Below are 27,992 nucleotides of genomic sequence, written 5' to 3'. Positions count from 1 at the left end.
GTCTAGCTCAGCCCACTGTCATCTGAAAGACTTCACGCAGAAACCTCCAGCTCTCTAGGGTTTGCCGGCGGCAGCTGCAGCAGCAGAAGCCTCCATCTCTCCACTCAAAAGCATTCTATCTTTCCTTCACCAAACGCTGCGTTTCAGTCGATTCTTGAGTTAAAGGTACTAGTTACACTTCCAATCTCTATACCCAATTTATATACAATCGTTTGGGTGCTGAGAAAATAATGAGAAAATGAAAGAAGATTTTGAATCTTAAATTTTGCACCATTTAGGGCTCAAGATAGTAATCAAAGTGTGGTTTTCTTTTAGTTTTCTTCATTTTTCCTGGTAATCCAAACAGAGGGTCGGATTTCACGCTCGAGTGTTTTATAAATTGGGAATGCTAAAGCTGTAAGTTTTGAATTCTAGTGCTTCTCTTTGAACATCTGAACTATTGGCAGTTTGGATTACAGCTCACGAAATTTTTGTTGGATTATCGGTCTTTGTACCTGTGTCTATTTATTTATTTTTTTCTTTTGTTTTACTATAATTTCAGTTGTTGCGTCGATGATATGAAATTGGCACAGTTGGTGGTTTAATATATATATTTTTTTAATTTTCTGCCACAAGGCTGTTTTTTTGTTGTCATCGGAGTCCTTTTTTTTGTTGTGATCCGAAATAATGTTGAGTTGTTGGAATGTATCTTGTGGTTTTTCAGAAAATTTTGTTTTGATTGCCTGTTTTGGCTAGGTACTGCTTTGAGTAGTGTCCTAAAGTGGAGAAACTAATGTGTATGATGCATGCATTTGTCTTTGATCTAATATAGAAACTGGGTGCTTGAGATGATACAAGCATTTCATTTATTTTGTTGCAAGAAAAACATATTTGGTAGTGACAATGAAAACTGTTTTCCTATAAGGAATTTGCTTTTCTTATCAAAAAAAAAAAAAAAAACTGTTTTCCTATAAGGAAAATGAACATGACATGGAAAACATGTTTGGTAGCATTTTTTTCAAAAACATTGTCTCAAATTGGGTTAGTTTCGGAGGACTTTTAACCATTGAAAATGATTTGAGATTAACAAGATTTAACTTGTTCACTGTTTTCATTTTTGAGCCCCAGGAGAAAAATCATATGCCTTGCATTTCGTAGCAAGATTCTTACAAATCAAGAAAATGATTTGGGTCCTAATAAGTAAATGAGGTTTCCCTTATGATTGTTTCATATTTAATCAAATCTAAATTATAAGTGTAATTTTTGGGAATTCTTTTAAAAGAAGAGTGTTTAGATCTAATTCCCTAAGACTAAAGCTTTAGTATAAGCAGATCCATTTGATGGTGGATTCGATCTATTCTTATCCAATCATGGTGAACAGGTGAAGTTAATAATTGATAGGAAACAAGGTTCAGGTGATATTTACTCCATAATAAAAATAAAAATCTTTATTTTTACAGCCTGAAAAAACCTAAAGCTATATTCCCAATGGAGGGTGCTGCTGAAGAAGCTGCCAAAGCAATCTTGGATTTATCCGTGGATGGTTCTTCATCTGAAACCACAAGCAAAAAGTGAGTTTTTCGTACTATAATTCTCTGTGTATTTCCTGAGAAAATACAAGAAAACCCAGTGAAAATGGAGGCTTTGTGTTTCGTTTTTTGGCTGCAAATAGTGGCAATGTGGAACTAAGGTTTTGGTAGTGTCTTGACTGAAATTGTGTTGTTGATTGCTTTTGGTAGTGCTCGGAAGAAGGAGTTGAAGATGAAGCAGAGGGAGGAGGAAAAGAAGCGCAAAGAGGAGGAAAAAGCAAAGCAGGTGATTAGTTTCTTAGATCCTAATTGTCTGTTGGTTGAAGAGAAAATTTGATTTTCTTTTTGTTTCAGTTTTTCAGCTTTCTAAAACAGGGAAATTCAGCTTGCTTAAGCCATGCAGTTGACATAGGTTCAATTGAGAGGAGCTTTTATTTATTATCGATGTTTTAAAAGGCTAAAGGTGGTCTTGAGGTGTTTTGCCTAAATGAAGCAAAGCATAACACTCGAGGTGGAACAAGGCGTAAGCCTTGACTTTAATAATAATAAAAAGAAAAAAATCTTAAAACTTAGAAAAATACTAATAAAATCACATGAAAATCAAATGATAAGAAAACTATACAATGTATAATAATTAGATTAATTGTATGTTATTTTCAATAGCTTCTAATTTAGTTTCCTTGTCTTTTCTAAAATCCAATTCCCTCATGCATTTATCAAATAATCTTCAAAACTACCATCACTATCACTAGTAGGATCCTCTAATGAATCTTAATTATATCCAATTGTTCTATTACTTTTTTGATAGGACCAATTGTTCAATTATCCTCCCCATCAATGTTAATGTCAATCCATTTTTCTTCTTTATCCATTGATTATAGTGATTTTTTTTACTATAGCCATGAAAAATAAGATAATGATTATATGTAAGCTTGATCACTGTAGTGATCAACAATTCTTTGATTTCTTCTTCCCAATCTCATCCTTTCATTTCAATTTAAAGGGTTAATTGGTAGTCAACTAAGCCCTTATTTTTTAAAAGTTTTAACCCTAATATTGGATACAAGACAAAACTTATAAATCTATACAAAAACGCCATAAAAGCACAAGTCAGTACAACCAATAAATATTGAGGCTTCAACCTATTAACAAATGTACAAAAAGTCAATAAAGACCCTAAACCCATTAAAACCTTTTGAATATTTTAGACTTAAGCCTCAATAGCCTCAAGGCTATAAGCCTCAATCAAGTGAGACTTAAGCCTCAATTGCCCTCTATTGAGGCTATAACCTCAAGGCTAATTTGCATGGCCTCACCTTGAAGTGAGCCTCAAGGTGTAAGCCTCAATAGCCTTTTAAAACACCGTTTATTATTATTATTATTATTATTTTATATTATTATTGCTTTGAGGAATCTAGGCTCTGTTTGGTTTTGGAGAGAATTAAAGGAAAGAAAATGAAAGAATTTTGAAGTTCTAAACTCGATCATGAATGGATTTTTTTTTTCTTCTTGTGTTGGTTTTCCACAACAGGGGATAATGGAATCGTTTTTTTTTCCATAACAATTAAACTGAGAGTTAGAGGTCTTAGTCCAGTTCTAATGGTCAAATTCACCAGCCTTTTTAGTAATTGAATCACAAGAGAGGGTTAACATTGATTTTTCTATTTTTTTTTTAATAAAGATATTTCTACTTCTAAAGTTTTCTATTTCCTGAGAAGATTTTAGTCTTTAATTCTTGTTTTTTTCCATTCTATATAAGTCCCTTTCTTTTTCTAGGCTGCTGCAGTATCAAGCTCGAAGGTTCAGAAACCCATGGCTGGTGATGATGAAGATATGGATCCAACTGTAGAGCTTTGTCACCCCCTGATTAAATAATGTTTTTCTATTAATGGTTTCCAAGTGGACCTTTCTATTAATGTTTTTCTATATGGTATTAACCTTCAATTGCTGCTCTTTTTGCTTGATTTCTTGTGCAGCAATACTTTGAAAATAGGGTGAAATATCTTGCAGCTCAAAAGGCTGCTGGGAAAAATCCATATCCTCACAAATTCTTTGTTACACTATCTATCCTTGAATACATAAAGAAATATGGAGCCTTAAGCAATGGGGATCACCTTGAGGATGTCACAGTATCATTGGCTGGTATTGGAAATTTGGGGGTTCTACATATTTAGTGTTACCTGTTGTTATTTTGCATTTCTTTACACTAATCTTTATAACATTCCTCTTATATTAGGGCGAATAATGAGCAAACGGTCGTCCTCTTCAAAGCTATTTTTTTATGATTTGCATGGTGATGGTGCTAAAGTTCAAGTTATGGCTGATGCAAGGTATCTAATGATTATTATTTCTTCTTACTTACATATCCATATTCCATGCTCTTTTTGTATTTATGTAAGGTCACTGGGGCAAATAATTTTCAACAGGGGTTTTTGTTAGTATTTTGCCTGTCTAAACCCTTGATATTCAGATCAAAAGCTAGCTTCCATTATGGTTGTTCTGGTGACTTATTTAATATGAACTGTTTTTTTTTCTCTTTCTTTGTTATACTTCTTGAACATCTTCTTGAATTTCCTGATGGGTTCTATATAGTTCAGACAAGTCTATATCTATTCTATTATTGGTCTGTTATCTATTTGTAGAAGCTCAACTACTGTTCCATACTCTATGCTAAGTTGGTTTTCAACTATATGTTCTTCTTCAAATTGGCATTCTAAATTTCAATATTAAAGGTAACTTAGAGACATGAATTTGTTTCCTGTACACACAAACGCAATCGGCCTTGCACAACATCCCAATTCTCCCCTTTTCCACCTACGACCTAACCCCTTGAGTGTTTAGGAGTTTAAGACGACCTTTGTTGGTCTGTTTTATGCTTGTTGGGGGTTATCATCTGTGTTTAGCTGTATATGTGTGTGCTCCATGTGCAGGAGCTTGAGATACAATAAAAGTTCTTGTTGCTTTAGGATATTTTTTTAGTTGTGTAACTCATGCTTCAATATGTGTATAGCTTTTGTTTAAATATGTGAAGGTGTTAAAATGACAGTATCTATGAGTTCTCTGAGTAGATTCAATTATGTGTTATTATGTGTTTTCTTGTGGCTTTTGCCTTCATGAAAAGCGCTAACAGACTATGTATTTCATTGATTCAGGAGCTCAGATATGGATGAGGCTGAATTTTCTAGGTTCCATTCTGGTGTGAAGCGGGGTGATATTGTTGGTGTCACTGGCTTTCCAGGTCCAGATATTACAATTATTAATCAAATATAGCATCTTTGATCTATCTTTATAAATATTTCATGTGTCTTTGGTTGAGTACATGAAATAAAATTATGGCTATAAATCAAGTTTCAATTGAATATACGATTTTTTTTATTTTTTATTTTTTATTTATATATCTTGATCTGAAAATCAAACCATTGCTACTACAATGAAGCCTTGTGGATTTAACTTTTTGTTCTTGCAAATTGGTTTTCCAAATTCTAAGGATTGCATTAGAATTTTATTATCCTTTGTTAATGTTGTTAATCATGGCTGCGAAGAAAAAATACCCAATCAACCACTTTTTAGTTAGGGAAACTCCTTATATTTATAAGAGAATTATAGAGTTCTAGATCACATAAAAACACCTTGCTATCTATTTAATAACTTAAAGAGTTCAAGATTATATCAAACTTCCTAACCATCTATAACTTTATAAACTAGATAGCTATATCCACAAATGAAATAAAAAAGAATAAATATATAACAAGATAACCATATGATAATAGGAGCCAATATCTTCAACACTCCCCCTTAAACTGATGTGTAGATATTAATCAAGCCTAGCTTGGATAAAGCATACTGCAATGCAGTTCTAGAAAGGGCTTTTGTAAACAGTAAACTAATCTACAAAACAAATATAAGGAATAGAAATTTCTTGATCTAGTACTTTTTCATGACCAAAGTGACAATCAATATCTATATGTTTTGTATGTTAATGAAAAATAGAATTAGATGTATTGTGAATGACCCCTTGATTGTCACAATGCATAGGGGAAGTAGATGAAATTGGAAAACCTAACTTAGCTACCAATTTTTTGAAGCCAAATTAATTCACATCATGTCTAAGACATGACTCTATATTCAGCTTTGATACTACTATGAACAACCATGAATAGTTTTGTTTTTGGTACATCATATTACCAAGTTACCTCCCAAAAATATACAAAATCATGTAGTAGATCTTCTATCACCTAATGAACTTGCCCAATCCGCATTTGAATGGTCAACAATATTTAGATGGCCTTTATTTTGGGGCAAAATTCCTTTCCCTAGAGCATTCTTGATATAATGAAGAATTGATTTAACTACTTGCAAATGTTTAGTACATGGCACATGCATAAATTGGCTGATAAGACTAACTGAATATATTAGATCAGGTTGAGTAATAGTGAGACAAATTAGTTAATCAACCAGACTTTGATACAGTTGAGGATTAGGCAAAAGAGTGCCACTATGTGTAGGTAACTTTGTCTTTTTGTTCATATCAATAGGATTATCACTGGCTTGACATTTAAGAAAACCTATATGTTTTAACAATGCATTGCATGCTTCCATTGACAAAGGAAACTGTTTTCTTCAAGTAAGAGACTTCTATCCCAAGGAAGTATTTAAGGTGGCCAAGATCTTCTACCTTAAAATTTCTCTTTAATTTTAAGGCCAATTGGCACTTAACTATTAAGAAAATTTCACAATGAAGAAACATTTTTAGAATCAAGAATTGAACTCAGCCCAATCATACTCACAATAAGCTATGAGTGAGGATGGAAAGAGAGTGAAGTTTTGGAAAGATAGGTGGTGTAGTGAGGAGCCTTTAAACATGTTCCCAATTTTGTTTGCCTTATCCAAGGCAAAAGAAGTGTGGGTAGCAAATTTATGGGAGCAAAGGAAGGGAGGAGGGGATTGGTACTTCAATTTTGCTAGGAATCTAAATGATTGGGTGTTGGATTATGTGGAGAGGCTTCTACTTCAACTCCAAGGTCAATAGGTGAATAGGGAGCAAGAGAATAAAGTGGTTTGGAAGGGTGATAGCAAAAGAAGGTTTTCTGTATAATCCCTTTACTCTTTGTTGGAACCAAATTGTGTTGTCTATTTTCATTTAGGGATTATTTGGAACTCCTGGGTTCCTTCTAAAGTGAGGTTTTTTTTTTTGCTTAGGAAGCTTAGGAGATGAAGGTGTTGACTTTGGACCAGCTCCAAAGAAGAGGCTGGTCGTTGGTCAATAGGTATGCTCTTTGCAAAGAGGATGTAGAATTCATTGACCACATTCTTCTTCATTGTGCTAAAGCAAGGATCTTATGGCTGTTGGTGTTCTCTTTATTTGATATCCCTTGGGTTATTTCTACCTCGGGAAGGGATACCCTACTAGGGTGGCAAGTTTCTTATGTGAGAAAAGAGCGTAGGAAGATATGGAGAGCGCCTTCATTATGTTTTTTTTGGACTATATAGAAAGAAAGAAATCAAAGAGTGTTTGAAGATGAGGAGACGCCAGATCAAAGGCTAAAAAGTTCATTCCTTAGCAAACTTGCTATGTGGGTTCACGTGTACATTAATGGGAGTTCTTTCTCATTAATTGATTTTTTAGATTAGATGGGCTTTGATTGAGAGAGGGAGTAGTTTTTTGTTTTCCCTCCTTTTTGCTTTGCATCTTTTGCTCATTGTATACATCCGGTGTACTCTTGTGCATTTTTTTGCACTTAATACATTCTTTTATAAATAAATAAAAAGAAAAAAAATTACTCACAGTAAGCTGAGACCATTGCAACACAAGACCACTTTCCTTTGCTTGATATGAATTTTTGTGTTGCTCTAGACCATTGCATATAGTTTTTAGAATTGACTAAAGTAGTGGTAATTTTGAGACTTGGATTGTCATTTTGTTGAACAACAATTATATTCTCAGAATCACCAAGAGACTCTTTTATTTCAGATATGGTAGCCATTACTACTAAAAATAAATAACTGCAAAAAAGCAATTACAGTAGCACTTATCTGTGCTTTGACATCCAGAATTTTGAGATCACATCATGAAAGCCTAAACTCAGAAAAAAACAGTAATAAAGACTGGGCAGTTACTAACATCAACATACTATAAGCTAGCCGCATTTACTTAAACAGTCAACAATCAGCAGCATTAAGGAGGATGGAAGAAAGAAAATAAGAGAGAAGAGAAGGAGAAGAAAAAGTTGAATGATGGATATGAAAGAAAGAGAAGCGGAATCAAGTGGTGTGTATTCCCAACCTGGTCATGGCACCCTGGTACGCTTTTTTCAAAGATCTAGGGGCTTAATGTAGGGGATCCCCTCTCACCCTATTTATTTGTGATTGCTATGAAGTCACTCAATTGCCTTTTAAAGAGGGCAGTGAAAGAAGGACTTTTATTGGGTTGTCAGGTGAGGGGTTCAAATATCCCATTTTTTGTTTGATGATGATACTCTTGTCTTTTATGAGGCCTCTTAGAATCAAATGACTTATTTATGATGGTTGTTTATGTGGTTTGATGCCATTATGGGGTTGAGAATAAATTTGGATAAAAGCAAGTTAACTCTAGTTGAAAGGTGGAAACTATAGATGATTTGGCTTCAAAGTTTGGTTGTAAGGTGGGTAGCCTTCCTCTTATTTCTCCCTTTGGGTGTACCATTTAAATTTGTGGCAGCTTGGGATGGAGTGGAAGAGAGGTTTCACCTAAGGTTGGTCATGTGGAAGAAACAATCCATTTCCAAAGGAGGAAGAATTACCTTAATTCAAATCACTTTGTCTAGTTTGCCAATTTATTTTGTCTTTGTTGTGCATGCCACAATCGATAAGATTGAGGAAAGGGGGATTGGGAGTTAAGTGTCACTCAACTCTCAATAAGACTCTCCTATGCAAATGGAGTTAGTGATTTGTGAGTGAGAGAGGGCCCCTTTGGAATCAAGTCATTAATGGGATGTATGGGGAAGGAGGGGGTGGTGTTCTTGAGAAGTGAGGGAGGGGTATGATGTTGGGTTTTGGGAAGTGAAGGAATGATTGAGACCTTTGAGTAGTAAGATTTCATTCTTGGTGGTAATGGGCGAAATGTGAAATTTTGGAAGGATAAGTGGTGTGGGTGCAGGATGTTTGGAATTCCTCAGTTGAGGAGGAGGGGAAGGGGGGGTTAGAGTCCTTGCTTCTCTAGGTCTATCAATGATTAGGAGGTGGATTGTGTGGAGATATTTTTGTTGTGTTTTCATGGGAAGAGAGTGTGTAGGGATGAGGAAGATAAGGTGCTTTGGATAGAGATGAAAAGTGGCAAGTTTACAGTTAAGTCCCTCTATAACGCCTTGGAGTTGGACAGTTTAATTTCTTTTCCAATGTGAATCATTTGGAACTCATGGGTGCAACCTAAAGTATGCTTTTTTGCCTAGGAGGCAACATGGGGAAAAACTTTAACATTAGATACAGTTTAATTTCTTTTCCAATGTGAATCATTTGGAACTCATGGGTGCAGCCTAAAGTATGCTTCTTTGCCTAGGAGGCAACATGGGGAAAAACTTTTAACATTAGATCAAGTCCAAAGAAGAGGGTGGTCTTTAGTGAATAGATGTTATCTTTGCCAATTGGAGGAAGAATCCATAGATCACATCTTTTTGCACTGTGCAAAGACAAAAGTTTTATGAGAGTTGCTCTTTGCTCTTTTCAAAGTGTTTTGGGTGCTTCCCTCGTGGGTTAGAGAGACACTACTAGGTTGGCATGATTTGTTTATGGGCAAAAAGTGCAAGAAGGTTCGGAGGGTAAGACCCTTATGCATCTTTTGGATGGTTTGGAAGTCAAGGAATAGGATTGCTTTTGATGATGAAGTGCTTTTGATCCCAAGGCTAAAACTTTTGTTTGCTTTCTTTGGTTGGAGACTAAGATGTTTATAAATGATGGTTCTTTGACTCTAGTTAGTTTCTTTAATTGGTTGGGCTCTTGTTGCCCTTTTTGTTTTGTAAATCCTTCTCTTGTTTGAGCCTCTTGGTGGTAGGTGTATACGTCCTATATTCCTTGGGCCACTCTTTTGGTGCCTATGTATATATATAGATACACTTCTTTATCTATCAAGAAAAACAAAAAATGAAAGAAAGAGAAGCAACCAACCAGAATTAGACATGGATTAGCTTTGATTGCAAACAAAAAAAATCCATTCAACCATGCTTTAGTTCGCTGGAAACTCCTTATATTATAGGAGAATTATATACTTCTAGATTGAATTAAAAAAACCTTCCTATTATCAATTATCTTGTGAAACCTGCTCAGTGTCTGTAATGGAGTATCTCAAGTATGATGAGGGTGCATCTTCTGGATAGTGAATATCCTGCTTGTCATTAGGGAACATTGCCTATTGGAAACAGGATAAGATCCCAGAGTATTGGTTATTGGTTATGATCCTGAATCATATTGGTTCTTTATTAGCTTTGTATATCAATTTTATTTTGTTCTTCCCTCCTAGCACCTACCTGCTACGTTTGAAGGGAAAAAAATTGAGAATGGGAGCCTTGAGCCTACATCTGATGTTTTTGGCATTTTTCCATGCAGTAGTATAATTCCTAATTCTTTAATTACTTGATAATGTAGGTTTTAGATATGTTTCTTGTACAATCTTAGTTAAGCTTTTAGTTTTACTGTCAAAGTTGTATGTGTGTTTGGATGTTCCTACATTCTCTGAACCTTTACTATGATTGGTGTAGGGTGCTCTCTTCTACCCCTTCTCCTACTTGCTTCTGATATCTATTCCTATGCCCAACCATTTTAAGTTGTTTCCTTCTACTACATACGACTTTGTTATTATCTCATGGGTTCTTTTACTAGATGTTATGTTTGATGCACTGCATGGATATTATCGATTGCAATCATTTAGAAGATGTTAAAATATTGTCAACATCTCAATGTGCAACTATTCTGATATTGTTCTTTCATTTCTTTCATGTCATGTTCTCACTGTTCTATTGAAGCTTTGTTTGTCATCTTACCTCTTTTATTATCCATGGGAGTCTGGTTTTTGGGTTAATGTTTATGGAAAACATTTTGCATTATAGTTAATTGTAGAATTTCTAATGATGCTCATATTCAAGCTATGGTGATTTGTGTTGTTCCTTATTTTTAATTTGGTTTTTTCTTTTTTCTTTTATTTTTTTTAAACTATCTTTCAGGAAAAACCAAAAGGGGGGAGCTAAGTATTTTTCCAAAATCTTTCATAGTCTTATCTCATTGTCTCCATATGATGCCAAGACAGAAAGCTGGTCCTGGTTCTGATAATGCCAATGTGAAGGTGAACAGATTTTGTTTTGTGATTGATTTAGTGCCGTCTGGCTTTTTCCTAACATCAATTTTTTATGGATTTTGTACAGAAAACTGATGTATGGGTCCCAGGAAGTACCAGGAATCCTGAAACATATATTTTGAAAGATCAGGTATTAGTTAATAGCCTACAACTTAAAACATGACCTCTAACTGTTTGAAATTGTGTCAATTGTCCAAATTTTGTTCTTTTTGTTTTTCATTTGAGTTGAGTTTCTTGAATTGCTCTTATTGATTTCATCCTAGTTAAATGAAAAAAAAAATGTGGTTTTCTATAATTAATTCATTTTACTCGTTCAATTTCTGTATCATTGTGTTGAATTTGAAATGCATGCATATTTACTGATTAAATATTCATACACATTTTTTTTATTTTTTTATTTCCATGGCTGTTGGTTTCACATGACCCACTTTGTCTCTTTCGAACAAGGCATATTAGTTATACTGGCTCATGATGTAGGTCTACAAATTACCTTGTTTTTGGTGGGAGAGGGGGAAGGGGGGATGGGATTTTTAGCAATGCAAAGAGCAAGGTAAAAAAAAGATTTTGCAATGTCCATTTTCAATGTATTTTTGACCCACTTGGGAAACCTATCAGTTAGTTGATCAGCCTGAATTAGTTTTACCCCTTGAAAAGAACCTGAACAATATTAGAGATACATGGACACAAACATGGGGTATTAGACATGTCAACTCCAAAAACTCTAGATGGAAGGATGTTTATATGTGAGTGATTGTGGATTTATTGTATTGAACATATAATATGATTTTTTTTTAGATTGGTAAATTTTTGTCCCATTGGGTCTTTAATCTGAAACCTCCCACAAACCCTTCTTAACCCTTTACCATTTGATCCAAGCCTCAAGGGTGAACATATATGTGAAACTTTATCTAGGTAGCTTTAATATATATAATACACATTTATCTATTTATGCATGAAGAATTCAAGATTATAATGACACCAAATAACTATCATGTAATTAGAACTGTTATGGTACTCATTTAATTGTTAAAAAGCAAATGGTAGTAGAAGTTCCTCATATAAATGGTATAATTTTCTTTTCTTTCTGATAATATCAAACTAAAAAGGAGATTTGATCTTCTTCAAGTGTTCAAACAGTTGGACATAGATGGATAGAGTCTTGAGTTGAAAAGCATTCATTGTGCCCCAATCAATAGGGCAAAGTGCTCTATATATCATTACACATTCTAATGTATGTTAGAGTGATTATCTATTGATGTAATCATCTAATTGAGAATTTGGAATCAAGATTGAGTTAGAATCCAATTGTGATTGTGATCTGATCTGATCACGATTGGATTTGATTTAGGGCATTTCAGGAAGAGCAACCAAAGTTATAAGCAAAGACGAAAATGTTGCTAAAAATTGGGGATATTTTTGATGAAATAACGTGTATCGGCAAATTCCAAAGCAAAAAATGATGGAGACATCTTGGGAGGCTGATTTTTCTCAAAATTTGGCAAAAGATTGCTGATATATCGGCAACATGGCAACAATGCTGATTGGTTTTGGCCGATTATCGTGATATATCAATTTTTCCAGCCTGTGGCATGGCTGTGGATGTTTGATGGAATGGAGGGCATTGCAGGAGAGAATGGGAGCAGGAGAGGATGGGAATGCCAAATATGGATGTTGCAGCTGCTCTCTTGCCATCGTTAATGGTGATTGTTAATATAATGTGTTTTTAGACTTATTTATATAAGTATAGTGTAAGGTTTACTTGGGAGTGCCCCAATCAATAGGGCAAAGTGCTTTATATATCATTACACATTCTAATGTATGTTAGAGTGATTATCTATTGATGCAATCATCTAATTGAGCATTTGGAATCAAGATTGAGTTAGAATCCAATTGTGATTGTGATCTGATCTGATCACAATTGGATTTGATTTAGGGCATTTCAGGAAGAGCAACCCAAGTTATAAGCAAGGACGAAAATGTCGCTAAAAATTGGGGATATTTTTTATGAAATAACGTGTATCGGCAAATTCCAAAGCAAAAAATGATGGAGACATCTTGGGAGGCTGATTTTTCTCAGAAATTGGCAAAAGATTGCTGATATATCGGCAATATGGCAACATTGCTGATTGGTTTTGGCTGATTATCGTGATATATCAATTTTTCCAGCCTGTGACACGGCTGTGGATGTTTGATGGAATGGAGGGCATTGCAGGAGAGAATGGGAGCAGGAGAGGATGGGAATGCCAAATATGGATGTGGTAGCTGCTCTCTTGCCATCGTTAATAGTGATTGTTAATATAATGATGTGTTTTTAGACTTATTTATATAAGTATAGTGTAAGGTTTACTTGGGAGAGTGTTAAGTTTATTAGGGCTAAAGTTGATTAAATGACTATTAGTGAACAATTTGGATGCAGGTTAGTTTACATTGATGGAAGTGCCTAGAACTCAACAAAACTAGTGAAGGGAAGTTTGGTTGTTTTGTTGCACCAAACCACACCTCCCTCCTATAGTCAATAACCTGAATGTTCTTTATAATATTAATGTGGCTAGTGCATTAATGTGAATAGTGTCTTATAGAATAACAGAAAAGTGAGTTTTTATCCCAGTGGCACACCGACGTGAGTTCCACTTCAATCATCTGAGCAGTATGGAGTTGTGTTGACATTATTAATTGTGCTGTTTGAAATTCTTTGTTTCCTATTTTTATAAGTTGTTGCATTATTTTTATTCTTGGTAGTTTAGAAAAAAAAAATCCCTTTCATTATTTGGTTATCAAGGTTTTTTTTTTTTTTTTTAATTTAATTTATTTTATTTTTAAAATTTTAAATTTATTTGCTTATTTATATTTTTGGTAGGAAACTCGATATCGTCAACGTTACCTGGATTTGATGTTGAATATGGAGGTTCGACAAATATTCAAGACCCGAGCTAAGATTATTTCATACATTAGAAGCTTTCTTGACAATCTTGATTTCTTGGAGGTTAGTCATCTGTTCAGGTGTTAATCTTCTTTATTATCAATATTGTTTAATATTATTAGCTGTCTAATGCCCAAGCGTTATCTCTTTTTCTCATTCATTCGAGTCTCCACACTTCAGGTTGAAACTCCAATGATGAACATGATTGCTGGAGGAGCAGCGGCTCGTCCATTTGTGACTCATCACAATGACCTAAACATGAAGTTATATATGCGTATCGCTCCTGAACTCTATCTTAAGGAGCTAGTTGTTGGTGGATTAGACCGTGTTTATGAAATCGGAAAACAATTTAGGAATGAGGGAATTGATTTGACCCATAATCCTGAATTCACTACATGTGAGTTTTATATGGCCTTTGCAGACTACAATGACGTGATGGAGCTCACTGAGAAAATGTTGAGTGGTAGGCACGGCATTTGGGTTGTTCCAAAAAAGCACATTTTTTTTCCGTGTAGCATTTCATTATCCTTATTAATTTTTTCCCAGAATTTTTTTTCTAACCATAGTTCATTGAAACAGGTATGGTCAAGGAACTTACAGGTGGCTACAAAATTAAATATCATGCAAATGGCTTGGATAAGGACCCAATTGAGATTGACTTTACTCCACCTTTCAGGTTTATTGACTACATTAATCTATGGTGCAAAGTATAACCTCAAACATCTATCTTCTGGAATAACTTTTGTGATTGATGTTTTAAATATTGCAGAAGGATTGACATGATAGAGGATTTAGAGAAGATGGCAGACCTCAGCATACCCAAGGATCTCTCAAGCGATGAAGCAAACAAATATTTGGTGGATGCATGCTTGAAATTTGATATCAAATGCCCCCCTCCTCAAACAACTGCTCGTTTGTTGGACAAAGTAAATCCTCTATTTATTTTTGACCCATTCGTAAGCATCTCAATATTTGTCAGTGGAATCTGGGAATATGATAAAGTTTGTGGTCTAATGTTATATTACTGCTTCCTTGCTGGGGAAGTTCCAGAACATGACTCTTCATGGTTCAGTAGCCCTTATGGGTTCAGCTAAGAGCTCATCTCAACCCTTGGTAGATGGCTGATAGCTGCACTGCCAACAAACTACATTTCTTCCACCTTAACCTCCTTCACCAGGCTAGCCATGTGCTGCTACACTTTACAATCACTACCAGCTCCTCTCAATACCACTGACACTAACACAACTACCGTTGTTTCTGCCACTGTTGTCTTCACCATTACTTACAATTTTGGAACCATGCCAGCATTGCTGCCACTATCATCACCCCCCTGTTAGTGCATGTTGCCGGCATCAGCATTTCTATGAATACTAGGATCACATAATGTTTCTACATGCTATTGACAAGATCGTATTGATAGGTGGCCACCCCACTAAACTATCCTCTTCAAAACTGATCTCAAATCTATGTAATTTTACAAGTATCACTTCTGCTGCCAACCCTTCAACATATGTGCCACCACCAATGGTATCTTGTCTAAGAACCACCAGCATAATTGCCTCACATTCACTGTCCACCACCACCACAAGTACTAACTTCTTTTAGATGTAACCACCTCTAACACCAAAGGCACTGTTGTCACTTCTAACATCCCTCCTTGATCTATTCCTCCCTAATCTCCAGCCTCATTATCAGAGCCAAAATTTTTATATGATATTTCAAATTCTGGATTTTTAAATTGAGCTAGTGAAGGAGACAAGATTAGGGTTAATCTTTGTCACCTCCCTTGAGGTTTTGGCCAAATACACTTAACCTTTATTGGTTTGAAATTTCATCAAATGCTTTTATCCTTTTCATTTGTCATTTTTATTCACCTCTCCTCTCTCAAAATAAGGAGGGTATTTGATGAAACTTCAAACCAATGAAGGTCAAGCGTATTTAGCCAAATTCTGAAGGGAGGTGAGTGAAATTAATCCTAAAAAATTGTTTTAATTTCTTAAATTTTCTATGGAAATTTTTTCTATAAAAGAAAATTAAAAATGGAGCATTTTGACACATTTTTCCCACCATGAGCACTTTGAAAAACTCCTTTGGCTCCCAATTTTTGGAGTATTATTTGTTGTAGTGATCCTTTAATTGAACTTAAGCTAATAGCAAAAACCTTTATTTGGTAGGGCTTCCTCCAATACCTTCTGAATTTTATTGGACCTGGTATTGATACATTATAAGAATCTATTTGGTCTTCTAATTCCTATGGATGAGCCGCTGCTCCCTCAGCAATCATGTTCATCATTGGAGTTTCAACCTGAAGTGTGGAGACTTGATGAATGAACCAGAAAAAGAGATAAAGCTTGGGCATTAGACAGCTAATATTATTAAACCCATCAAAAAGGAAATTTGGTCATCTAATTCCTATGTCTTAAATTCAATCCCAATTCCTACAAGGAAAAGATGTTCTGATGAAGACATTTTATCTCCAAAATGAAAGCAATACATCCTTGAAAACTTGTTTTTTGGTTGTTTCATTGTTCAAGTGCTTGCTTTTCATAAAATGCAGAACACAACAGTTTGATCTTCCCTGAAGGTAGCACATGTAGGAAATATTTTCTGAAAACAGTTTCTGAAAATATACCATTTTTAAGGCCTGACATGAGAAAATGCTTAAAGCCCTTCGTGGTCTATTTGTTTTTCCTTTTCTTTTATCTTACCAATTTTTCAATCATCAATTTGGTGGAATGCTCTTACTTATGTTTTCTCACATGGATTATTTTTATTAAAATACAATTACTTGTATGCTGGCAGAGCATTCCTTCCCTCCCCCTGGCTCCCCTCTCTCTCTCTCAAACGTTTTTGTGTTTTTTTCTATTGGACGATAATAGTCTTCATTGGCTTGTAGGTTGTAATACTTTTAGTAAGTTGCATGAGCTTCTGAGTGAATTTTTGGTGCAATTTGAGACTTATGCACCACTTCTGACTTATTTTTGCTGCAACATTTTGTGATTTAAATTGTATCTTTTATGATGTATAGCACATTTTAAATTTTATGGATTTTTAATTATTGCCATTTTGCAATGTTGCAGCTTGTGGGGCATTTTCTTGAGGAGACATGTGTAAATCCTACTTTCATCACTAACCATCCTGAAATAATGAGTCCTTTGGCAAAGTGGCACAGATCGAAACAAAGCTTGACTGAACGTTTTGAATTGTTTGTCAACAAGCATGAAGTACCTATGCTACTTCAAGATTTGTTTTCTATTTTTATTTTTTGTTTTTTCTAAACCAACTCTCTCATTCATACTTGTTACTACTACTCTGTAATTGCACAGCTTTGCAATGCTTACACTGAATTGAATGATCCTGTGGTCCAACGTCAGCGATTTGCCGAACAACTCAAGGTAGAAAAAATCATCAGAAATGTGCAACTGAGGTATCATCTTAATTGAATGACTGACTTTTTCTGAGGTGAATGTATTTCCAAATATCAGGACCGACAATCAGGTGATGATGAAGCAATGGCTTTGGATGAAACATTTTGTATGGCTCTTGAGTATGGATTACCACCCACTGGTGGCTGGGGATTGGGAATTGATCGACTTACAATGATGTTAACAGATTCACAAAATATTAAGGTTTGCATCTCACCTTTTTTTCTATTATATTTTTGTTTTTACCTTTGTGGTATATTTGTGTTATGATCTCTATCTCTTTCTCACACACATGTGCATGTATCGAGGAGGAACCATGGTATATATAAATGAGACTGTTAAATTCTTGGTTACTGCTCACATTTTGAATTCTATGGGGGACAGGAAGTTCTTCTCTTTCCAGCCATGAAACCTCAAGATGAGCCTTCTGTCCAGCCTCCTGCTGAACTTTCTAGCCAAGGTACTCGTTCACATAATATGGCCTACATTTTCTGTCACTGATTCAATTTTGGCTAGTTCCTCAGTTGAGTGTTGGCATGGAAAAAACTCAATCGTTAATCATGAGCATCAATAATAAAATCAATATAAATACATTCCTTGTGGTTCTTTATTGAAAATGACAATGCAGCAACTTCTAGATATTGTATGACCTATCTGCTCTGAGTTTGCTTATTTATTATGGATGCCAAGTTTCAGTTGGAGCTTATCAGTGGATCATTTATTTATTTTCATTTTTCTTTTTAATCTTGCAGCTGTCTAGGGGTTGGAAGACTGAAATCTTGAATGGATATTGCATCGGTGCACGTTTTTGGGCTTGCTGTCAAGTTTTGATCATTAATTTATCTTTACCATCACAACTCATCTTTTCTTCCTTTTTTTGTGGGGTTTGTGATTCAACCCTTCTTACCATACCATGCTTTTTATTATTTATAGCTAGATGTTTCACTTGTTTGCAAAATGCAAGCAACACTTGCTACTTCAACTCAGGATTTGAGTTCTTGGAACACTGTTAATTATAAATTGAGTTTAGAGCAGCAGTGTAATTTTTTTTTTTTTGAAATATTATGTGAGATGGAGTTACTTCAGTTCGAGTTTGATTAATTTAGCTTTTCAATTTTTTTAGGAGGGAGAATCTCCGATTTGTTGGTTTTTGTGACATAGTCTCTTACAAGGTTGACATGGGATCTGTAGCATCTGGGTATGTGAAGGATGTTGGAAGACATGCTTACCATGAACTGTCTCAAGTTTACCAATTTGTGGTAAACTGAGGCGAAAATTCAACCAAGCAACACAAAATTTTACAGGTTAAGTATCATATTTAACAACATTTGTGTTGTTTTCATGGGTATCCCTAAGAAGAGCATTCTGAGTTGATATACAGGCCTCTTGACCATACAATCTTACTGTTGTTGTTAGGTTAACCAACCTCTATGGAGCAAATAACAGTGTCTCAACTAGAAGCAATAAACATGGATGATTCAATAAGAATTATACGAGACAAATGTAACAAATGGATTTATTGCTTTAATTGCAATAAGAAATTTAATCTTGGCAAGAGTGTAAAACTTGGGACTCTTTTCGGTTTTGATTGGAAAAAAACTATGAAAGAATTTCTAATTGTTAAAACCATTGTTTTTGGAACCAGAAAAATAAGGTATTTGATAAAGGGTTAAAACCAGACCAGACATTGAAACAAAAAAAAAACGTAAGTGTTTGACACAATCAACATCATGAACTTTGTGGCAGGTTCCCGACGGTGTACTGATCCTGAATGCCAACAAACACCCCATAGTTGCAGGAAGGGCCTTCACAATCTCCTCCTGCCGCAGTAAGATGCTGACCACAAAAAAATATGACCTCAACTGTAGGGCCTAGATCACTCTTACATGAGCATAATGCAAAAATTAAATAGCTTAAAGGTGACTGAAGAGCTTGTAGGAGCACATGCCATGGTGGGGCTTCATGAAACTCAACTTCCTATTAGCTAAGGATAAAGGTTATGCAATTTTGTACTTATACACAAACCCTTGCTAGCAAGATGGGTTATCTAAAATCTTTCAAAATTCCTACTGGTAAGGGGCAAAGATGTACCTTAAACCCAAAACCCCAATGCCACCACCTGCCAAATCATTAACCCCAAGTGGAATTGAAGATAATAGAGAGGCAACTTTTCCTAGATGGAGAGGAAACAGTCGTTGGTCAATGTAGCCTGGGATTCAGGACATGTTTATATGGAAGACCATAAATTTGTTATATGTATATATACAAAGAGAGAGAGAGAGAGAGAGAGAGAGAAGGACTGGTAATAATAGTATCTAGCATACTGAATTTCAATTTCGACTCTAGGATAGTGGATACCAAAATCACAAATTCAACTGTTTAAGATCCTTAACAAATTAAAATTGCGTAAATATATACAGATCAATTTGCTGGTCAGTTAATGACATCTTTACCAAGATTATTTCTGGCATGGACTCAAGCAAACAGAAGTTAGTTTACAACAAAATGTAACCTAGAATCCACAAAGCTCTCAACATCCCAGAGAAAAGAACCAAAAGTCAGAGCCTCCAAAACAAGTCTCTTCAAACCACCAAAGCTCATCTTGATGAGTTCATCCTCGGAAGAATCCAAGGTCCACATAGGAATATTGGGAATTATAGCAACGTCACGTCTTCCAAACAATGCCTGGGTGTGCTTCTGAATGATGCTTACAGCCTCCATGGATCTTATTGTTGTATACCTCATTAGTGTTTCTGCATCAATCAACTTCACATAGCTTCCAAGTGAGGACGGTTTTTTCCAATGACCAAAAGAACCGATGGTCAAGCCACCAGCCCAACATGAGGCCTCAGGCTGGGATTCTACACCTTGGACAGAGTCATCACTACCAAAGGGCGACATCCCCATAGCTTCCTCAACATAACCCTTGTCTCCATCCAAGGCATATGGAAGGATTTTCATTGTCTTCTCAAGCTGAAACCTCTCATCTACCCTCTTAAGGAAGTAACCATACATCACAGACGCGGCATACACCTGCCCAACCCTGAGTTTGCTCATCTTAGCCACTGAGGTTGAATCACCAAAGCGGTTTCCCAAAATGAAAGCTAGGTGGTTCTGGATCATCTCAGTGGCTTCAGGAGAGTGAAGCTCCCCAAGGTCCCTATCCAGGCTTGGCCAATTGTCTACTCGGCCAGACGAGCCCAGGGAAGAGGGGCTCATTCTGGGTATCAAAGGAACATTGGCACCCACAAATTTCTGCACAACCAATACATACAAGATTTCTTCAAGAGCTTTTTTCCTTTCATTAGCCTTAACTTTTGCAATCCTCCTACAAAGGGAAAACCCAACAAGAGTTATCTTCTAACGTATTTAAATTCTTGAAACTAAAAATTGAAAATTTTGGTTCACCAAGAAAAAAACAAAAATCAATCCAGAGATTTACCCATACTACTAGGAGCTAAATATAAGAATATATAAGCCTTAAAATTATTTTCCTACTTCTGTTTTAAGTTTTCTCAGCAAACAAACATAGCTTATGTTATGCGGCTGGGTCTGATACTAACCTGTATAATAATAACTCAATGCCAGAAGCTGAAGACTCTTGCTTGTGTCCCTCGGCATCACGGTCTGTTTGAAACTGTTCAAGCTGCCGTTCAACTGCAGCAGGCACAAGATGTGGGTGGCTTATTAAGATCTCAGTCAAAAACCGACCAATTGGAGATTCCAGGCGAAGTGGGGCGATTGGAGCTGCCGACTCATATGAGTCGTTGTCGACAGTTGCTGATGCCCTAACCATTGTCTGCTCTTTCCATCCAGAAGCCATTTTCCTATGTCCAGGCCTTGAGTGAGACTGCCATTCACAAATTAAACCAAAAATCAACCAAACAAATCAATCTACAGGCCCAAACTGTTCAAAATCTACGCAACAGAAGCCAAAGCATAAACTTATTTTATTGGAAAATCCCAAACAAACAGAAAAGCAAAAAAGAAAAACCGGTACAATTCTGAAATTTCAAGTAGTTTGGTCTCTGCCCAAGCTTTTCTCAGCAAGCAGAATGATGGGTATCGATCAAAATCTTAACCAACAAAATTAAAATTGATCAACAAACAATTACATCTGATTTCAAAATGCAAAAGACCAATTCGGTACCTTCAAATTAAGGTATCCATTGACATTGAAAACAGTCGATCTAGAACGGAAATTGGTAGCTCTGGAGAATCCTAAAGAAGATGGAACAACAGTGGCAATGGCTGCTTCCATGTTGTTCAAAGCCGAAAAAGAAAATCATAAACCCTAGACCCAAACATGAAACAAATCCCGGGAAGGAGTGATGAATTGGGTTTTAAACATTGGAATTTATAACGGTTTGGTTAAGATACAGTTTGAAAATTTTGAATATATATATAGATAATGATAAAAAATGATTTATCAGATTAATTTTTTTAAAAAAAAACTGATTTAAAATTTGGATTGCATGATAAAATAAAATGTTATTTTAAAAAATAAATTTTAAAAAGCTATATGTGCAACCGTGTTGTTTTGAAAAATGTCTTTAATTTTACAATTTATCTTATCAATTATTTTTATTTAAAACTTATATTATATAAAATATTTAAGAATTTATTTTTTATTTATTGATATTTAAACTATTTGTTGATAAGTTTATGAGTGTTTGGTAAATCAACCAATAACTTAAAACCACATAATAACTTAATTGAAGTTATTAAACAAATTAAGGATGTTTGCTAAAATAATTTAATGATATGATTTAAAGTAAAAAATAATTTTAAGGTAATAAGTTAAAATTATTAACTTATTCTTAAATTCATATTTTTATTTTATCTTTTTATTTTATTTGTCATAATTATCTCCATAATCTTCTTTGCTATTTCATAACCTTTATTATTACTCGATCTTTTTTATTCTAATTATGATTTATAAAGATAAATATATCAATTTGATGAGTTGGAATAAGTTTTAAGTTAGGTGGTGTTTGTTTTTTTGGTTTTTTGTTGAAAGCAATTTGTTTTCAGAATTTAAGTTATTTGTTTTTCTACTTTTTCATGATTTATTATAAACTTTTTACTAAACATAAAAAACCAAAATATGTAGCTTTTTCTAAATAAAAAAAAAATAACATATTGGTTTTTCTTTACTTTTTAATACTTAATAGAAATAAAATACTACAAAAACAAACAACCTAATATTTAACACTATTAAACATTAATGTTCTATTTAGGATTAAGTAAAAAAAAAAAACACCACCTTAATTTTATCAAACAATTTTAATACTTAAAATAAAAATTAAGTAATAAGTTTTAAGTCAATAACATAAGTATAATTTAACTTAAAATCAATTTAAATCATTAAGTAATAAGTATTTAGTTTTATCAAACATCTCTTTCATGTTATTCTTAAAAATTGTAAAAATTAAGTTTAAGTTATTTCCATATTAATCACATTAATTAAATTACAAAAAATCTTGAGCCTTGACTTTATCTATACCTTTATCATAAATTTTTAAAAGAAAATTAATGGATTAATATGGGGAAAGTTAAATATATATATAAGGATAAATCACCAATTTTTTTTAGTAAAATAAAAAAAAATTAAAAAAAGGAATATTATTGTGATGTGGAATCTTTTGTAATTATCTTTAAATAAAATTAGTGTGTTGAGCAAAAATTAAATGTAAAAAGGGTAAATCACTGTGTAAAAATTGCCAAAATATCCTTATTTTATATTTAATTTTTCATATTTACCAATTAATCTCATCATAATAATTATAAAAATTATATATTTGTCACATTAATATTTCCATATTAATGGCATTAATTAAATTACAAGAAATTCCTTGAGCCTTCACTTTTTTCTATACATTTATCAGCTTAATCTTTTTAATTTAAAATTTCTTATTTTAAAATATTAAAAAAATATATTTATTGGTGGATAGGTGTGAACCCACATTTTCCACGTGCATCCTCATTCCATGGCAAGACTCGTATTTTGAAATTTTGATTTTTTTTTTGTAAAAATTGTGTTCGGGTGGTGACTTTTTTTATTTTTTTATTTTATTTTTTATAATAAAAAAAAGGAAAAAAAATCACTCTTAAAAGGAAAACATAAATATAAAAAAAACCAAGTTTGAGTGGGGGGTTAAATTATTGAGAAGGTACCATAATAACCCATTACACCCTTTTTTAAGTCTTAAAGTTAGGTTTCTACTAATTAAGTTAAGGCAAGTACAATAATTGATTGATTGATTGATTGATCGAATACCTAGAAATATTAAGTTATGCTATGGTTGAGAGAAGCATCAAAAAATAATCAATGAGATGAGTAAAGATCAACAAGTACAAGACAATTAGAATCACCAATAAAATGGCAAAAATCTCATACATGGCTCCATCAATGTCTAATTTATTTTCATGAATTAATTCTATAAATTCTATATTTACGATGATCATGGAGAAAGATTATAAAAATGTAGAGGAATTCCATTATTTTTGGAATTATATAATTTATTCATGTTATTATATAATTTATTAACTTTGAAATATTTATAGAGGAGTTTTTGAAGAATTTTTAAGAAATGGAAAATGAATTTTATTTAAAAAGGAAAATGAAAATAAAAGAAAAGCAGATAAAAAACACCAAATAGGAAAGTACACCAGGAGTGAAGGTGGTCATGCATGGCCATGCAGAGTGGGGCCGCCTGGGTATTGGGAGGGATTATGCTGGCCAACATGTCTAGCAAATGGAACCTGGAAGACCGGCTTGGTTTGAATCTCTATCACATCGAAAGTCTCACTTGAAATTCCAAAATTTGATGAGGTTTTCACGGTTTCACCCCTGCTTCCATCTTTGATACAAAAAAACATCCATAGTAGCTACAGTCTTCATGTCATCGTCAAGCCTCGTGTAGAATGTTTTTCACCTTCGCAAGCATGCTTATCTCCTCGGGATGATCAACACAGTACTGCATGTGTTTCTTCAATTTTGAACTAAAATCCCTGTTAAGGCTGTTTACATGAGGAGCTGTGACAGTCTTGATCTTACCCCCATATCATCACACAAAGTCATCTCTGATGCGCTCCAGGAAAGCCATGGGAGTCATCATTCAACCTTGATCAAGCATCAGAAATAAGCCTTTGCTAACAACAGGTTTAGTCGACATCGCATTTGGAGAAGCATCTGGCTTTATCTCAGAACGCTCCTTCATTTCTGATTTTTCCAAACCATCAACAGCAATGGGTAATGTCCGATCCTCACCCCAAGCTCTACCAGTGTTTGCAGGCTTTAACATTTCCGTATTCCAGTAACAAATGAATTTCGCATCTGTAAAACACGTCGGAGGTCATCCCTTTCCTTCAGAATCTTTGAACAAGAGGGACGTCGAGCAAAGTAAACCTTTGCAAACCATGAACCAGAATCTCCAATGCCCAGAGATCAAAGCAGAGAGCTATTGGAAATTAGACCAAATCTTTGTCGTTCTAGGGGCAGGAAAAACTCTCCTGCAACTGTCATGAACTGTCAAGCAGCAGAATGATCAGATGTAATCTTTGGATCAACCCAGCTAACTGTGTATCCCTTACAAAACCCTTCGACCATGTCAAAATAACATTCTCTAACTTACTCTTCCCATCAACAGCATTCTCATCAGAATTTTCAGGATTTCCATTAGCTTCGTTCTTGTCTCCATCCAGTGAAAACTTTAGATTTGAAAATATATCCTGTATCTCTCTCAAGGAATATCCTGGTAAATTTGTATCCGAATTTCAGTTCCTTCATCAATTCTTTGCCACTGTGGATGCCTTGGTTTGCAACTGACTATTTTGATTAGATAAGTCTTACAATGCTCTGGCCATGAGAAGAGATGAATACTTTTCAACCCATTCTTTGGGAGTGTAATCTTCCCATTTCTTTTCCATCTTCCAAGGTTCTCTCAACTTTCTGCAGTGCATTGACTGGTTCAGGAGCTGGTGTTCTTGTAGATTGGTCCAACTGCTTGAATCCTCAGGCATTTTTCCTATACTTTCCAAACATGACAATATAATGCTTTCTTCATGATGGTGCAAGGAGTTATTGTATGGGTACTCAAAGAAGAAAACGAGGATTCGTTGAATGGCACCAGAGCTGACTAATTCCTTTTCTGCAATTTCATTGCCAGTTCGCAATAGTACTGCAATAAACTCTACATTCTTGATCAGTCGACGTTTCCCGAGAGGAGGTCTCAGTTCACCAGGCGGCTGTGGGTAAAATTTTCTCATCAGATGACACATTTCAAAAGCATAAGCAAATCACTAAGTTTAGATAGCATTGCGTCAACAGCCTCAGGGTTGACAGAGATGTGTGATTTATACATGTGCTGATTCCGGATAGACCGACTGAAAAGAGAAGAAACTGCTCTTTTCGGATCCAACAAAGAAATACAAATGGACGATGAGCGGACAAGACCAGATTCAGTATGTGAATCTTCCCATGCACGATCAAATATCCTTTCAACAAAACTTGGACTGGAAAGTTTTGCAGCAGGAGCTGGAACTACAGATTCTTCCTTCATCAACTGCAACTTCTGATTTCCCATACGCTCTCTTGAACTGGGAACCTTAATGACTTCCAAATCCGATAAAGCTTTGGACGTGCCTCCTTTTGTTGCAAAAAGGTTTCATCAATGTTCCTGTTGAATTAAGTGGGATGCCGGTAGCATTTCCTGAACTGCATAATTGCTCATTCGGCTGTATCAGGTTCTGAAGACATACAAATTGTTCCTCCAGTTCTTGCCAATAGGCAGCTTTCTTCATTGGAAGCTCGTGGCCCGACACCACAGAAGAAACAAAATGAAATGCCAAGCGTGAGGACTCCCACTGCCACGGGGCTCAGTCAGGAACGAGAGCCTGATGTTCTGGTTCAGTCCCTTGACATGTGACTGCATCCTCTGGTTTTCTACTTGCATCATCTGCAGGACCTTTCACCCTTTCAAAATTGATAATCACTGCCCATGTGGTCTGATCCTTGATACAGAAAGATGGGGAATTTTCCTCGACCCTTGTACAAATCGTTTGGGACCAATTACCCCTGTTTTCTTTTTCTGAGAGCCTAACTCTGTGAACAGACCAGCCAAACATGTAAGAAGATTCTCTTCTGGATGCCCCAGATTCTTGCTTTTAGCATAATATTCTACAACTGCTCATGAAACTGAACTCAGAAGTAAAGAGCCTGCAAAACACTCTGTTGATTTTCTTGCTGACAATTCCTGGTGAAGAAATTAGAGAAAAACAAAATACACAGATTTTTTGTGGTTCAACAGATTGTTTACGTCTACGGGAACAGGGAGGAAGACTTTCACTAGAGTGAACTTGTTTCTGGATAATTTTATCATTGTTTGATCACTTCATATTCATAGTATGCTTTTCTACATTTTGAAACTTAAAAAGCTCATCTTTCTAATTCAATTATATTAGGTTAAAAATAACATAGGATTTAGGCCGGAAATCTTAGATCTTTACACCATTAAGTATCACAATACCTGTCCCTATGGCTATGTTTGGTTCCCGGAAAATTTGAGGGAAAATGCGAGGGAAAGAAAATACAAAGGAAAAGTAGAAGGAAAGAAAAAGTGAAGGAAAATAAAAAAATAGATTAAAAGTTGATAAATTATTTTTTTTGTTACTTTAAACTCATTTTATTTATTTTAACTCATCAATATAAAAATTAAATAATTTAAAAATACATAAGTTTTTAATTAGTTTTAATTATATTTGACTTTCTTTGATATTTTTCATAGGACAACCAAACATGAGAAAATCATTTTCCTTAGCATTTTTTTTCTTTCCTTTGTACTTTCCGGGAACCAAACATAGCCTATGGGATCGATCAAGCCACTATACCAATAGTTGCTTGTTCTTTTTAGTTGTTTTTTGTTGGGAGAACAAGGGTCTTTGACCTTGGCTTACCAAAACCAATTTTAGAATAGAGTACTAAAGTTAGAATCAAACCAAAGAAGGTATAATAGTACTTTATGGAGGTACTAGTGCTTCTTGTCATCCCTTAATCACTAGTTAACTAAGTTTATCCTATCATTACATATCCTAAAGCCAAATCTACGAGAGAAGTGAGAACCTAAACTTTGTGACATACTTCAATTTGATGCATTAAATGGTAATTAAGGATCTGAACTAAGAAAATATTTTAAATACAATTTTGAGTGATAGAACTTAAGTTGATCACAAATAACCCAAGGTCCTAAAAGGAAAATAAATTTAATAATCCATATTCAATTTCCAAAGGACTTGATCATAGAAGCTATGATTTATCAATGCCAATTATAAATCTAAGTAAATATTGTATTTTCATTTTAATGATATTATTAAAGGATCATAGAAAGTTTCTAATTTGCATGATTTAAATTATTTATTAAAAAATGGAAGTATTGAAATTGGTTTTATGAAAATGAGTTATCATTTATAAAAGATTGTAAATTATTTTGTAACACAAATGCTAGACCAAAGTTACCTTGTCAAAACTTATATCTCCTTGAAACGACAATACAATATTAAGTGGAATGAGAAGTGAGGTATAACTAATTTTGTAAGGCGATGATATTTATTTTATTGTACTTACCCAATGAATATTTTAATGAAAATAATGCACTACATCCTTAAGATAGAGCAAAATGAAAATTGTAGAATATTTTATTGCAGTTACCCAATGGGCGTTTTAATAAATTACTATGACACATTCTTAATATAGAGCAAAATAAAAATTATAGAATATACTATATTTTGAAAAAACTAATAGAACAAAATATTTGATC

The 27,992-nt window shown here is 34.5% G+C and overlaps 2 protein-coding genes across 4 annotated transcripts; one reads left to right on the top strand and one right to left on the bottom strand.

Annotated features, from left to right (window-relative positions):
* Positions 1–6: 6 nt before the first annotated feature.
* On the top strand, positions 7–18,297 carry LOC100262532 (lysine--tRNA ligase, cytoplasmic). Of its 3 annotated transcripts, XM_019225753.2 has the most exons (18): positions 195–396; positions 1,440–1,550; positions 1,719–1,794; positions 3,285–3,353; positions 3,485–3,650; positions 3,745–3,838; positions 4,661–4,746; positions 10,700–10,818; positions 10,898–10,960; positions 13,688–13,813; positions 13,931–14,213; positions 14,330–14,426; positions 14,520–14,676; positions 16,831–16,974; positions 17,077–17,145; positions 17,236–17,379; positions 17,560–17,635; positions 17,928–18,297. In XM_019225753.2, exons 1-18 carry the CDS (start codon positions 386–388, stop codon positions 17,933–17,935), a joined length of 1,899 nt encoding a protein of 632 aa, XP_019081298.1. In that variant the 5' UTR covers positions 195–385; the 3' UTR covers positions 17,936–18,297. The 3 variants fall into 3 exon arrangements, with proteins under 3 accessions (XP_002269584.2, XP_019081298.1, XP_059599071.1); XM_002269548.5 differs by lacking the exons at positions 195–396; positions 17,928–18,297 and adding an exon at positions 7–165 and having other exon boundaries at positions 17,560–17,921; XM_059743088.1 differs by lacking the exon at positions 17,928–18,297 and having other exon boundaries at positions 17,560–17,921.
* Positions 18,298–19,530: 1,233 nt separating this feature from the next.
* LOC100245443 (UV-B-induced protein At3g17800, chloroplastic) lies at positions 19,531–21,550 on the bottom strand. The gene is made up of 3 exons (XM_002273244.4): positions 21,326–21,550; positions 20,739–21,025; positions 19,531–20,503 (listed from the first exon to the last, which is right to left on the bottom strand). Exons 1-3 carry the CDS (start codon positions 21,434–21,436, stop codon positions 19,666–19,668), a joined length of 1,236 nt encoding a protein of 411 aa, XP_002273280.1. The 5' UTR covers positions 21,437–21,550; the 3' UTR covers positions 19,531–19,665.
* Positions 21,551–27,992: the final 6,442 nt, after the last annotated feature.

Source organism: Vitis vinifera, chromosome 15 (genome assembly GCF_030704535.1).
Source record: "Vitis vinifera cultivar Pinot Noir 40024 chromosome 15, ASM3070453v1".
Lineage (NCBI taxonomy): Eukaryota > Viridiplantae > Streptophyta > Magnoliopsida > Vitales > Vitaceae > Vitis > Vitis vinifera.
This window is presented reverse-complemented; position numbering and strand designations above follow the sequence as displayed.